The 13337-nt window shown below is 37.8% G+C and overlaps 1 protein-coding gene across 4 annotated transcripts in view; it reads right to left on the bottom strand.

The window, feature by feature from the left end:
- DMXL1 (Dmx like 1) overlaps positions 1-8998 on the bottom strand; it is a 183729-nt gene extending 174731 nt beyond the window's left edge. The window contains exon 1 of one of the 4 annotated variants that reach the window (XM_079145662.1): positions 8551-8998. In XM_079145662.1, coding sequence (XP_079001788.1) covers positions 8551-8637 — 87 coding nt within the window. In that variant the 5' untranslated portion in view covers positions 8638-8998. The remainder of the gene's footprint in view (positions 1-8550) is intronic. The other 3 variants (XM_079145658.1, XM_079145659.1, XM_079145660.1) reach the window with 3 other exon arrangements.
- Positions 8999-13337: the final 4339 nt, after the last annotated feature.

Genomic DNA, 13337 nt, shown 5'->3' with positions numbered 1-13337 from the left:
AGGATGAGAATTTTAAGCATGTTTTAGAACTTCTGGGATAGAGGGGATATATCATAACAGAAGGACTAAAGTACTAGAGACAGACTGAAAAGATAAGATCCAGAGCAAAGGAAAAGGAGTAAGTCTGGACATGCAGGAAACAACCCTTTTATTGTACCAGGAGGAGAGGAAGAAAGAATAGATGTTGATATAAGTGGATTTTTCAGCTTAAAACTGAAAATGAGTTAGGATCTGACAGATTCCAGGTAGCAAGCTTATAAATATAAATAAGAGAATGTTGGGGTGGGAAGTTTCAGAGGAAACTCAAGTTAAAATGAATGGGCAGATTCCTGTGCTTTGAGGTCCCATCTGAAGTTGGCAAACATGACTATTTTCCACACAATTTTATTACATAGTCTAGGAGTGCTTACAAATCAGGGAAGTGGGGCTGGGGTTATGGCTCAGTGATAGGAGTGATTGCCTAGCACATGTGAGGCACTGGGTTCAATACTCAGCATCACATAAAAAATAAAGTTATTAAAAAATTGATGAAAAATATTTTTAAAAAAGAATCAGGGTCTGTTCACAATAGCTTCAAAAAAAAAAAAAAATACTTGGGAATTAATATAACCAAAGACGTGAAAGATCTCTACAATGAAAACTACAAAACACTGAAGAAAGAAATTGAAGAAGAATATATTTATTTATTTATTTTATTATTTAAACAAATGGGATACATGTTGTTTCTCTATTTGTACATGGAGTCAAGGCATACCATTTGTATAATCATAAATTTACATAGGGCAATGTTGTTTGAGTCATTGTTATTTTTCCCTTCCCCCCCACCCCTCCCACCCCTTTTCCCTCTATACAGTCCTTCCTTCCTCCATTCTTACCACCCTCCTTATCCCTAACCCTAAACCTAACCCTAACCCTAATGCTAACCCCTCCTACCCCCCATTATATGTCCTCATCTGCTTATCAGCGAGATCATTCGTCCTCTAGTTTTTTGAGATTGCTTATCTCACTTAGCATGATATCCTCCAATTTCATCCATTTGCCTGCAAATGCCATAATTTTATCATTCTTCATGGCAGAGTAATATTCCATTGTGTATATATATATATATATATATATATATATATATATATATATATATGCCACAGTTTCTTTATCCATTCATCAACTGAAGGGCATCTAGGTTGGTTCCACAATCTGGCTATGGTGAATTGAGCAGCTATGAACATTGATGTGGCTGTATCTCTGTAGTATGCTGATTTTAAGTCCTTTGGGTATAAACAAAGGAGAGGGATAGCTGGGTCAAATGGTGGTTCCATTCCAAGATTTCTGAGGAATCTCCATACTGCTTTCCAGAGTGGCTGCACTAATTTGCAACCCCACCAGCAATGTATGGGTGTACCTTTTTCCCCACATCCTCGCCAACACCTATTATTGCTTGTATTCTTGATAATCACCATTCTAATTGGGGTGAGATGAAATCTTAGGGTAGTTTTGATTTGCATTTCTCTTATGACTAGAGATGTTGAACATTTTTTCATATATCTGTTGACTGCTTGTACATCTTTGAAGAAGACTTTAGAAGATGGAAAGATCTCCCATGTTCTTGGATAGGCAGAATTAATATTATCAAAATGGTCATACTTCCAAAGGTGCTATACAGATTTAACACAATTCCAATTAAAATATGACATTTCTCATAGAAACAGAAAAAGCAATTATGAAATTCATCTGGAAGAACAAAAGATCCAGAATAGCCAAAGCAATCCTGGGCAGGAAAGTGATGCAGGAGGTATCACAATACCAGACCTTAAACTCTACTATAGAGCAATAGGAACAAAAACAGCATGATATTGACACCATAATAGACAGGTAGACCAACAGTACAGGACAGAAGACACGGAGACATACCCACATAAGTACAACAATCTCATACTAGAAAAAGATGCCAAAAACTTAACAATGGAGAAAAGACAGTCACTTCAACAAATGGTGCTGGGAAAACTGGAAATCCACACACATTAAAATGAAATTAAACCCCTATCTCTCACCCTGTACAAAACTCAACTCCAAAATGGATCAAGGATCTAGGAATTAGACCTGAGACCCTTCACCAAATAGATGAAAAAGTAAGCCCAAATCTCCATCATGTTGGCTTAAGACCAGACTTCCTTAACAAGACCCCCATAGTGCAAGAAATAAAAGCAAGAATCAAATGGGATAGATTAAAAAGTTTTTTCTCAGCACAGGAAACAATCAATAATGTGAAAAGAGAGCCTACAGAGTGGGAGAAAATCTTTTCCACACACACTTCAGACAGAGCACTGATCTCCAAAGAACTTAAAAAACTTTACACCCAAAATACCCAATCAGTAAATGGGCTAAGGAAATGGGCAGACACTTCACAGAAGAAGATATACAGGTGATCAACAAATATATGAAAAAGTGTTCATTATCCCTGGTAATTAGAGAAATGCAAATTAAAACCACCCTAAGATTTCATCTAACTCCAATTAGAATGGCTATTATCAAGAACACAAGCAATAATAAGTGTTGGTGTGGATGTGGGGAAAAAGGCACACTCATACATTGCTGGTGGAGTTGCAAATTGGTGTAGCCACTCTGGAAAGCAGTATGGAGATTCCTCAGAAAGCTTGGAATGGACCCACCATTTGACTCAGTTATCCCACTTCTCAGTTTATACCCAAAGGACTTAATATCAGTATACTAGTGATGCAGCCACATCAATGTTCATAGCAGCTCAATTCACAATAGCTAGACTGTGGAACCAACCGAGATGCCCTTCAATTGACAAATGGATAAAGAAACTGTGGTATATATACACAATGGACTATTACTCAGTCATAAAGAATAATAAAACTATGGCATTTGCTGATAAATGGATAAAACTGGAAAATATCATGATAAGTGAAGTAGGCCAAGCCCAAAAAACTGAAGGCCAAATGTTTCCTCTTGATAAGTGCATGACAATATATAATGGGGGGGGAGGTGATGTGGGGAAGAGAAGAAAGAAGGAACTTTGGATGGTGTAGAGGAAAATGGGGTGGAAGGGGGTAGGGGGATGGAAAGACAGTAGAATGAGACAGACAGTATTACCCTATGTATATGTATTAATTACATGAATGGTGTGAATCTACATTGTGTACAACCATAGAAATGAAGAAAAGTTGTACCCCATTTGTGTACAATGAATCAAAATGCAGTCTGTAAAAATAAAAAAGATTTTAATAAAAAAAAAAGAATCAGGGAGGTAAGAATAAGAATGAACCACAGAAGTGATCAAGTATGTGAGATTTGGTCAGACTCAACACAAAGAAAAGAAGTCAAGTCATTGGCAACAAAGGCTTGCTAAACTAACTCATGCCAAATCATCTTAATTACAAAATCTACATGTTTAACAATAACTATACTAAACAATAACTAAAAAGGACAAGATATGAGGTCGGATTTCCATACAGTTATTTTCATTCTGTAACACAGATATGATATGAATTGATGTGATCTAAATACCTCACAAATCTGTAGTAAGAAGAAAAGAATCAACTACTAGAAAAGGAATTCAACAGCTGGGAGAAAAATTCGGTGGTAGAGCATTCATCAAGCATGAATGAGGTCTTGAGTTCCATCCCCAGCAACACAGAAAACAAAAAACAAAACAAACAAAAAAAGACACATGGCACTGTCTTGTCAAATAAACAGTCAGGTAATATTGCCTATATTACAATTGATATACCAAATACTTCTGTCATCTATAATCAAACATAGAAACATCTATAATCAAAACATTCTATTAGTAATCAAAGAAAATCTTTCTATTAGGCACACATGACTTTAGGTTTGCTAACTTGAGACTAAACAGGATGCACAGGAAAAACTGGGACAAATTATTCTATCAAGTACATAATCAAAACATGATTATTAGCTTAAATTTTGACAGAGAATCTTCTCGAATATTCTAAATTTCAAAAAATATTCAAGACTAACAATCAATGTTCTAATAAGGAAACCCTAGATTTCTATAAGATACTTGAATTTTCTTTTCATTGACCTTTTGATTTAACCAATCATATCAGGTGAATATCCTAAAGAATTTCTTTCTAGCATATGTCCTTGTTAAACAACTAGGACATAGTTCAGTATCTTGTAATCAATGTTTATTATCTTAAAAAAAACATATTATTGTATAGTTCAGTATCTTGTAATCAATGTTTATTATCTTAAAAAAAAACATATTGAGAATTAGTACCAGTATTAAAGGTAATTTTATAATATGTTTTGTAAAACAAGTCAAATTTTTTTACAAAGTCCAATTTAAAACTTGGAAAGGCCTTATATGCATCACAAACATATTTATTTCTCCAGATATGAACTGCAGCAAACTTTTCCCTTCTACATTCTCCCCACTCACAAAGATTCTCATGGTTCCTTCCAAAAAATAAATAAAAATTGTTTCCCATCCTCCCAAAATAGCAATTATACCCAATCAGGCTTCCCTACAGTGAACAAAGGAGTTACTTGCTTACTATCACAGAGAGTTGAGAAAGAAGAATACTTTTTCAGTCCCCATTTATCTACCAGCACCAAACAGCTGCAAGTCTTTTGATTTCTAATCTGGGTTGCTTTAGCTAGGAACACTTAGTTGCCTAACACTAAATGGAACCTTTCCCTACCATAGCTAAGGTGTTAAAATTCCAATCAGAAAAAGGAAGTCCTAAGTACTAGCACAATTCTTCTGTCTCTTGGAAATTAACTCCCTTTCCATTTCACTCAAAACAGTTTCAACACTAAGTATATATAAAAATATTAGGTTCTAATTAATGGTGCCTCTCTTATTGCCTTTTATAAACAAAATATTTTTTTCCTAAAAACGCATGTCAACAAATCAAGATCAGATAGCTACATATTTTCACTCTAAAATCGGAAGTAAATTAACAAAGAAATAGGTGTAAAGGAAGCATTCCAATAACTAAGAGAAAAATGGAAGAATTTCGATTTAGTATACTGAAGTCTTTCCTAGTTGCTTATGTTGATGATAAAATGCATAACAACTGACTTTGAAAAAAAAAAAAAAACTTTAACAGAAATATTTTATTTCAGTTCAAGTAAAGCTATTTTAAAACACAGTAATTATTAATTATATTGCAGAAAGGCTTCTTTATCCATAATTAATCAACTCAACCAGTGTTTACCAAGCACTTTCCAATGACAGACATTATAATGAATATAGCTTTAATTTCATAAAAGTTGACATTTTAAAGAGTTTTACATATTCTAAACCATGAACTTAGAGCTATGCGCTTTTTCATGTAACATCCCTATGAGTTACTATAATAGTAGTCTCATGGTACCAATGAGAAAAAAAGAAATTTAAAGATTGCAAAAGAACGTGCTCATAAATAACTATAAGGAACTATGCTGGAAATTAAATCTATGTAATGACTCAACTATTAGGTATCACCACTCCCTCAATCACTGTTCTAGGCACTCACAATGAAGCCATGGCAAATATACAAGGGAAGACTGGTTAACAATATAATAAAAGTACAAATAAAGTGCTTTGAAAGTGTGAGACATGGTCACTGCCTACTATAAGCTTTCTAACTAAGGGCAAAGTCAAAATAGTTTGAAGCCTGTTTAAGTATTTTTAAAAATCTAATACTTCGGTATACTAACCTGTATTAGTAACTGCATGTTTTAGAATCTAGAAAACATGATAACTGGAATTCAATTTAATTTCAATTTAAAACCTTTCATATTTTATTCAGAAAACAGGATCTCACTTTCTATAATCTTCCAAAACCAAAAAAGGTGAGTTATTTGGAAATATGCAAAGTGAGGAATTACAACTGCAAGAATATCTTAGGGTATAAAGCACCAGAAGGGATAAAAGCATTCTTCTAGGGGTACTGTAAGAAGATGTCACATCCCTGAGTTAAACTGCAAATGAGAGCAATTTTTAGTCTTCACATATCATCTACCATTAATTTTTGCTATCTGGAAAGAAAGAGAAATAAAGATCAATTGATCTGGGCTAGTGGAAGAGTGCCTACCTAGCTAGTATGATTCAGGCCCTGGTTTGATCCCCTACCACCATTAAAAAAAAAAAAAAAAAAAAGAGGTTAAAAACAATAGTCAAGGAGTAAACTATAGATTCTGTATTTTAACATGAGAAACAGAGAAAAGGGCAAATTAAAGAAAGAAAATTGGAGATGTATGCAAGTATTCAGGAAATTGAGGGCAAGAACCTTAGCATCTAACAGAACCATCAATATAATGTTAAAGAGTGAGGGATGGACTGGCTGCACTAGAGAAAACATGACTGATAATTCTTCAACTATCACCAAAATTAAAGAGAGCTGGGATTTCTTTATAGTAATACATACACACACACACAATTATTTACTAAGTCAGGCACAATGGCTCATACCTACGATTCAGTAACTCATGAGGCTGAGGTAGAAGGATTACAAGTTTGAGGCCAGCCTCAGCAATTTAGTAAACCCTGTTTCAAACATAAAAAATAAAAAGGGCTGGGGAGGTAGTTCAGTGGTAGAGCGCTCTAAGTTCCATCTCCAGTACAGCAATAAAACAAAAACAAAAACAAAAACTTAATTACTCTTTCATTTCCAGAAATCTGAGAGAAATCTACAGTAAGCTTTCAGGGAGATGATTATAGTCTGCTTTAGGGAAATAGACTTTTAAAAACAGAACTGAGGAACAAGCCACATGATGGTGTATGATGACCATATAATTCTTGGCACATTAACTGACCTCACCTTAAAAATAACACAGAGGCAATTCACAAAGGTTTTAAAGAATGCATCCTTAAATAGACCATCTATTGTATATATAATTTGAAACTACTTACATAGATTCTGAATGCCTTCTTTAAAATTTTTTTTAAAACTAGCCAGCACACCTGTAATTCCAGTGGATCAGGAGGCTGAGGCAGGAGGATGAGAATTCAAAGCCAGCCTCAGCAACAATGAGGCACTAAGCAACTCAGTGAGACCCTGTCTCTAAATAAAATACGAAAAAGGGCTGGGGATGTGGCTCAGTGGTTGAGGGCCCTGAGTTCAATCCCTGGTACCAAAAAAAGAAAACAAAAAACTTAAAACTTACATTGGAGAAAGTACTCATACAACTCCAGGAGATGGTACAAAATGCAACATTACTATCCTATAATCTTCCACTAGGAAAATCCCTAAGGATGAGGCTTATTTTCTTCCTTTAAGAGTAGAGAGCAATGTACAACTATAGAGAGAACACAGTTCCTGAGACCCTCAGAGTTCATTCTCTTCCAGAATATTCTGCTTAGGTAAATATCTAGAATTAGAATTTCAACAATTACTACTGTCAAGTGCAAACTAAGGTGTTCATGAGTCACTCCACAGGGAAGGCATAGTCTTTATCTGAAAGCAAAATGCTAGGTTAGCATAACTCTAAAAGTAGAGCTTAGGCATTAAATGCCTAAACTATGTTAAATGTTTGGTATTTATTCTAACAAAAGACAGAAAAAGTCAAAGTTAGGCAGTAAGATTAGAAATTTTTAAGGCTCCTAAACCTGGCGCATCTGTTACACTATTTACTTTGTTTCACTTATAAGAAACTGAGGTTTACTTTTAATCACAACTAAGGAGATAATCTACCCAAGTTGTAGCAAAAATCACCATTACAAATATGTAGACAAAAAGCATCACCTATAATACTGATTTATAGTTTGAAATTATAGCAAAAACCATACTTAGGCGGGTAAACTGTACTGATAAAATCGCAAATGTGGGGTGGTCCTCCTCCTAATACATGGGAAGACCAATGAAAACCAAGTTACTCTGAGTAAACCTTAACCTGGAAATACTACTCCACAGCAAAAAGGAGTTATACTGAAGGGTGCAACTTTCAGTAATTAATTGAAACAATATTTAAGGTTTTCAAAGACTATTTGACTCTTATATGTCAAATTCAAATAATGGTAGCAATGAGTTATTTTAAAAATACTTTTCTTCTTTCCAAAGTTGTTCCTTAGTGAATCTGAAAAAAAATAAATGTAAAGCAGTTTTCACTGAGTGCTGGCGTTGATAGAAAACAATTAGTAATTGTTTTAGGACACCCACTCTTTTTAACTACAGATACTTTAACTTAGAACAAAAACCAAAACGAATCTCAAATATTTCTAAATTTGACAATTCAGGACTATGGAAAGGGAAAATAAAAAGCCCTCAACTCATTATTCAACAAATAATTTTGAACAAACGACTCTGGCAAATCACTTCGGCCCTAGGAAATGTGACAAAAAATATTTTAAATCCTAACACAGTCTAACTTATGATTTCAGACTCTACACAGTACCCCAAAGAACGAAATGATTTTGCCACCTTCGTTCTCAAGGGCCAGGTCCGCCTTGCCCTAGGTGACCGGGACCCGGAGGGAGCGACCAGGCGCTCCCGGCCTCTGTCCTTCATTCCCGGCCGAGCCCCGCTGGCTCGGGGGCGCGGACCAGTCCGGGGCGACGCGGGAGCCTCTCTCACTCACCGTGAAGCGCTGGTCGCCGACGCTGCCCACGGAGAAGCAGTGGTCGCCAGGATTCACTGCCCCGGTCAACACCTGGTGCAGGTTCATGACGGCGCCTTAGTCGAGCTGTAGACGCCGCGTCCGGCTCATGCCCGGGATGAGCGGCCGCTTCCCTCCTCCTTCCCTCAGGGGCGGCGGCCGCTCTTCCGCGGCGACGCCGACAGTGATAGGCGCCAAAAGCCCGAGCCGCTCAGCTGGGGTCCGCGGCTCATCCCTAGCCCTGGCGGGCAAGGCCCGGAGGGGGCGGGTCGGCGAGCGGTGGAGCGCCGCGCTCCTCCGCGCACCTGTCACTGCGCGCGAAGGCCCAGGTGAAGCTCCGGCTCCACACACCGGCCGCGACCCGGGCCGACTCACCAGCCAGAAGGGCCGCGCTGTCCGCGCACTTCCTCTGTGCCGGGGTCAGCCGGCCCTGACCGAGCCCAAGTGGCGCAGGCAGCACGCACTCCCCTCCCCGCCTGACCTGTCCCCTCCCGGCTTCTGTGCCCGCCACCCCCACAGTCCTCGGCTGCTCACGACGCGTCTTTGGGTCCCTTCAGCCGAAATATCGCGAGATTTCATTCAGCGAGAAAAAAAAAAAAGCGTACAATCAGGAGAAAAAGACTCTTCGTATGTAGATACCAAAACGCCTCTTCTGGTCACAAGCTGGCCCAATCATGAGCTCGATTCCACCTGGAGCTCCGCCCAATAGAGAAAACGGGCCAATCTCTTTGCGGCTTGTGAAAGAGATCACTGTCCGTTTAAGCGTTGAAAGTATGAGCCTAACAGAAGCATAACGAGTCTAGGAAGGTGAGACTTGTTTGAAGTTATGCTTTAGTTCAGGATTTAATCTAACTGTTGAGACAAAGTTTCAAGGGGAGAAGTGCCTTATAATGGAATTGCAGTGTTCTCGCTCTTGTTAGGACTACAAGTCCCAAGATGCATTGCTCCCCAGGCTCCTCGCGAGAATCTTTAAGTAAAAGTGATCCTCTAAACATCTGTTAGCAGTGTGGGGTTACTCCTGGCTTGTGCGCGTTTCCATCTTGCGAAGCGGGATAATTTGATAATTTTGAAAGACTTAGACATTTGACAAGTGCTAACGTGATATTTTTAAGTTTATCTTAACATATGTTTTGAAATGGTATTGTTCTAATACCGCGCCAGCCCTGCTTTGAGCTTTTGTATTGGGAGAACGTAAGAATTCCAAAATAAAAAGTGTCAATATATTTTGACACAAATTTCGTATTATCGTTGACACATTCGTTTATACATCTTCCCCTCCAAGTAATCCAAGCCTCTTAAGGACAGATTGTATCCTGTTCCTCTCTCTACCTCAAACGTTTAACTGTCAGTTCCAATTTAGGTCTTCAGTAAATGTTAAATGAATAAATATAACTGGAAACACTCCATCACACTAAAAGACTTCAAACTACTACTGGAGGCAGCAGAGAGTGGGGCAGAGACGCATACTAGTAATTTTATTTCCTTTTCCTAAGGCTTTTGCAGTATGTTTACTGTGTCTTACAATTTAAAGTTACTTAAAGAACAAGTTTAAGAGCTATCTCCCCTTTTTTAACTTGAAAGATGAAAGTAATTCCATGATTCCAGTGTCTTCATAAAGATGAAGACCAAAACTTTGTCTTTTTAAAAAACATACCTTAGACCTCAATAAAAATGGAAATTATTGAGGTCTAACATACCTATAGATGATTTTTTTTTTTTTTTTTTTAAGACAGCATCTTCCCAAATTGCCAGACTGGCCTTGAATTTTGATCCTCCTGCCTCAGGTTCCCAATGACTGGGATTACTGGTGTCCACCACTGTGCCCAGCCCTGAATTTGTTTTATAATTATCATTTCAAATTTACTTAAAGTGGCTTTAACTTAACTGAATTTATTTTATATTTTATTTTATTTTTTCGAGCACTAGAGATTGAACCCAAGACCTTGTCCATGCTAAGCATGCACACTACCACCAAGCTACACCTCCAGCTACAACTGTATTTCAGACCCTAAATCAGTATTTAGGTATTTGCTTGTTTATATATATACTTTACCAGTAAGTTCCATGGCTGGTTTATAGTTTAAATGTTTACTCATTCTTTTCTGACCACTTTTTGGTTTTGAAAAACATTCAGTTTAGCAGAATAAAAGAAACTTAAGTGATATGACAGAAAATTGGAGATCTATTCCTGATTCAAACTTTAATTAGCTGGGTGACCTTGGAAAAGTCCATTAGTTCCTTCCTTCCTTCCTTCCTTCCTTCCTTCCTTCCTTCCTTCCTTTCTTTGCTTTTCTTTTTGTGTGTGTATACACAGAGGAGGGGTACTGAGGATAGAATCCAGGAGTCTTTTTACTACTGAATTATCCCCCAGCCCTTTGTTTTTATTTTGAGACAGGGTCTCACTAAGTTGCCAAGGCTGGTCTTCAATTTGCAATTCTCCTGCCTCAGCCTCCCAAGTTGTTGGAATTACAGACTTTCTTTAAAGACTCATTTTTCTTGATCTGTAAAAATAGAAAATTAATTTGGTCATCAACAACATTTTGCTTGGCAACGTGATTTCTACCACTCTGTGCATCTGTTAGTGTTTATTTAATATCTTTAAGCCTATGAATAAAAACCTATGAGATAGACTGCCTGAATTTGAATGTTGCCCTTACCACTTACTTGGAAAGGTAACTTAAACTCTTTTTACTTTCCTTATATGGAGATAATAGTAAACTTTCCTCATATTATTATCGTAATAATTAAATAAGAACAATGTTTTGAACATAGAAAACATTCAATAAATGTTACCAGTTGTGATTATTCCTAAACAAACCTAACCTTTTGACATGCTCTTTCTAAGGTTTTCTGGTGTCAAGTCTCAGTACAAATCAAACTTCCCAATGATGTTTGAGACTGCCACAAAAGTTGTGAGACTATCCAAGTCTGTATCCCAAAACTAAAATAGCTAATAAAAAGCAAAGACAGCAGGGCACTGTGGCCCACACCTGTAATCCCAGTGATTTAGGAGGCTGATGCAGGAGGATTGGGAGTTCAAAGCCAGCACTCAGCAATAGGGAACCGCTAAGCAACTAAGTGAGACCCTGTATCTAAATAAAATATAAAATAGGGCTGGACATGTGGCTCAGTGGTTGAGTGCCCTGAGTTCAATCTCTGGTACCCCCCAACAACAAAAAAAGGCATTCTTTTGCTTCTTACTCATTCCAAATACTCACAGTACCTTATGTTAAAGTACATTTGGTCTGAGGATGCCTCTATTCCTTGATTCTGCAGTTAAGGACCTGTAATCTAATTCAGCATTAAACAAACTGGAAGTCTAACTAAGGAGGTTCTTCTTCTTCTTCTTCTTCTTCTCCTCCTCCTCCTCCTCCTCCTCCTCCTCCTCCTCCTCCTTCCTCCTCCTCCTCCTCCTCTTCCTCCTCCTCCTCCTCCTCCTCCTTCTAGCTTCTTCCTTCTTTCTTCTTTCTTCTTCTTGCTTTCTTTTCACTAAGTTGCTGTGGCACGATCCTCCTGCTTCAGCCTCCCAAGCCACTGAGTGTACTACTGCACCCAGCCTAAGGCTCATATTCTTTGCTCAATTAAACTCTGTTAAACTTAATACACCTAAATGCTTTCTTTTAACATTTATTAAATTGCCCATTAAATGGCCTTTGATTAACAGTCGATGAATTATTTCAATGAAATCACTAAACAAATATAATTTATTTGTTTCTTCAATAGCAATGAAAAGTCCTTCAGTTATGATTCCGGAAGTCTATTGGGGAAAGATGCAAACAAAAAACTGACATAGCCAGACACAATGGCTCATACCTATAATCCCAGCAGCTTGGGAAGCTGAGTCAGGAGGATCAAAAGTTCAAGGCCAGCCTCAGCAATTTAGTAAGGCCATAAGCAATTTAGTGAGATCCTGTCTCAAAATAAAAAATAAAAAAGGGCCAAGAGTCCCTGGCTTCAATCCCTGTTATAAAAACAAACAAACAAGCAAAAAACCTTTCGTATATAAATAATACTCTATGCACACTCATCTTATGCAGTCATCATCATACAGTATCCTAACCAAACTACACTCAACAATTTAAGCTGAGGGGCAATATGGTAAAGTGACTGGAATGCAAATTGAGAAGTCAAAATGAAATGATAATCTCATCTTTTTCACTAAGCAATGTTGGAAAAAACATCTTAAATCCTTAGGCACTTGGTTTTACTATATTTATACTGAGGAGTTTGGGCCAAAACTCTGACCCCCATGGGTCAAATCTAGTTTGCTTTTTGGTTTTATACAGCCCTCAAGCTAAGAATAGATTTTCACACTTTTAAATCATCAAAAAGAACCAATAGAAGAAATTATGGTTTGTATCTGTAATGTCCTATCTGTAATGTCCCCAAAGTCTCATACATTGAAGGCTTAGTCCCCAATGCAGTAATGTTCAGAAGCGTTTTGAGAAGTGATTAAACCATGAGAGCTCTACCCTCGTCAATGAACTAATCCGTTGATGGAGTCATAAGTCAATGGACTACTGGGGCTGGTGGAACCTGCAGGTTATAGAACCTGGTTGAAGGGAGTGAGTCCTCGGGGTCATGCCCAAGTGGATCATACCTTGTTCCTGGTCCCTTTCTCCCCACACCTTTTGCTTCCTGGCCACCAGGAGGTGAGCAGCTCTGTTTTACCACACCCCCTACCATGTTGCTCTGCCTCACCACAGGCACGAAACAATGGAACCATATGACCATGGACTAAAACCACAAATGAAAATAAATCTTGCCTC

Source organism: Sciurus vulgaris (assembly GCF_902686455.1).
Source record: "Sciurus vulgaris genome assembly, chromosome: 6".
NCBI classification, from domain to species: domain Eukaryota; kingdom Metazoa; phylum Chordata; class Mammalia; order Rodentia; family Sciuridae; genus Sciurus; species Sciurus vulgaris.
Note: the sequence above shows the minus strand (reverse complement) of the source record. Positions and strands in the feature narration are given on the sequence as shown.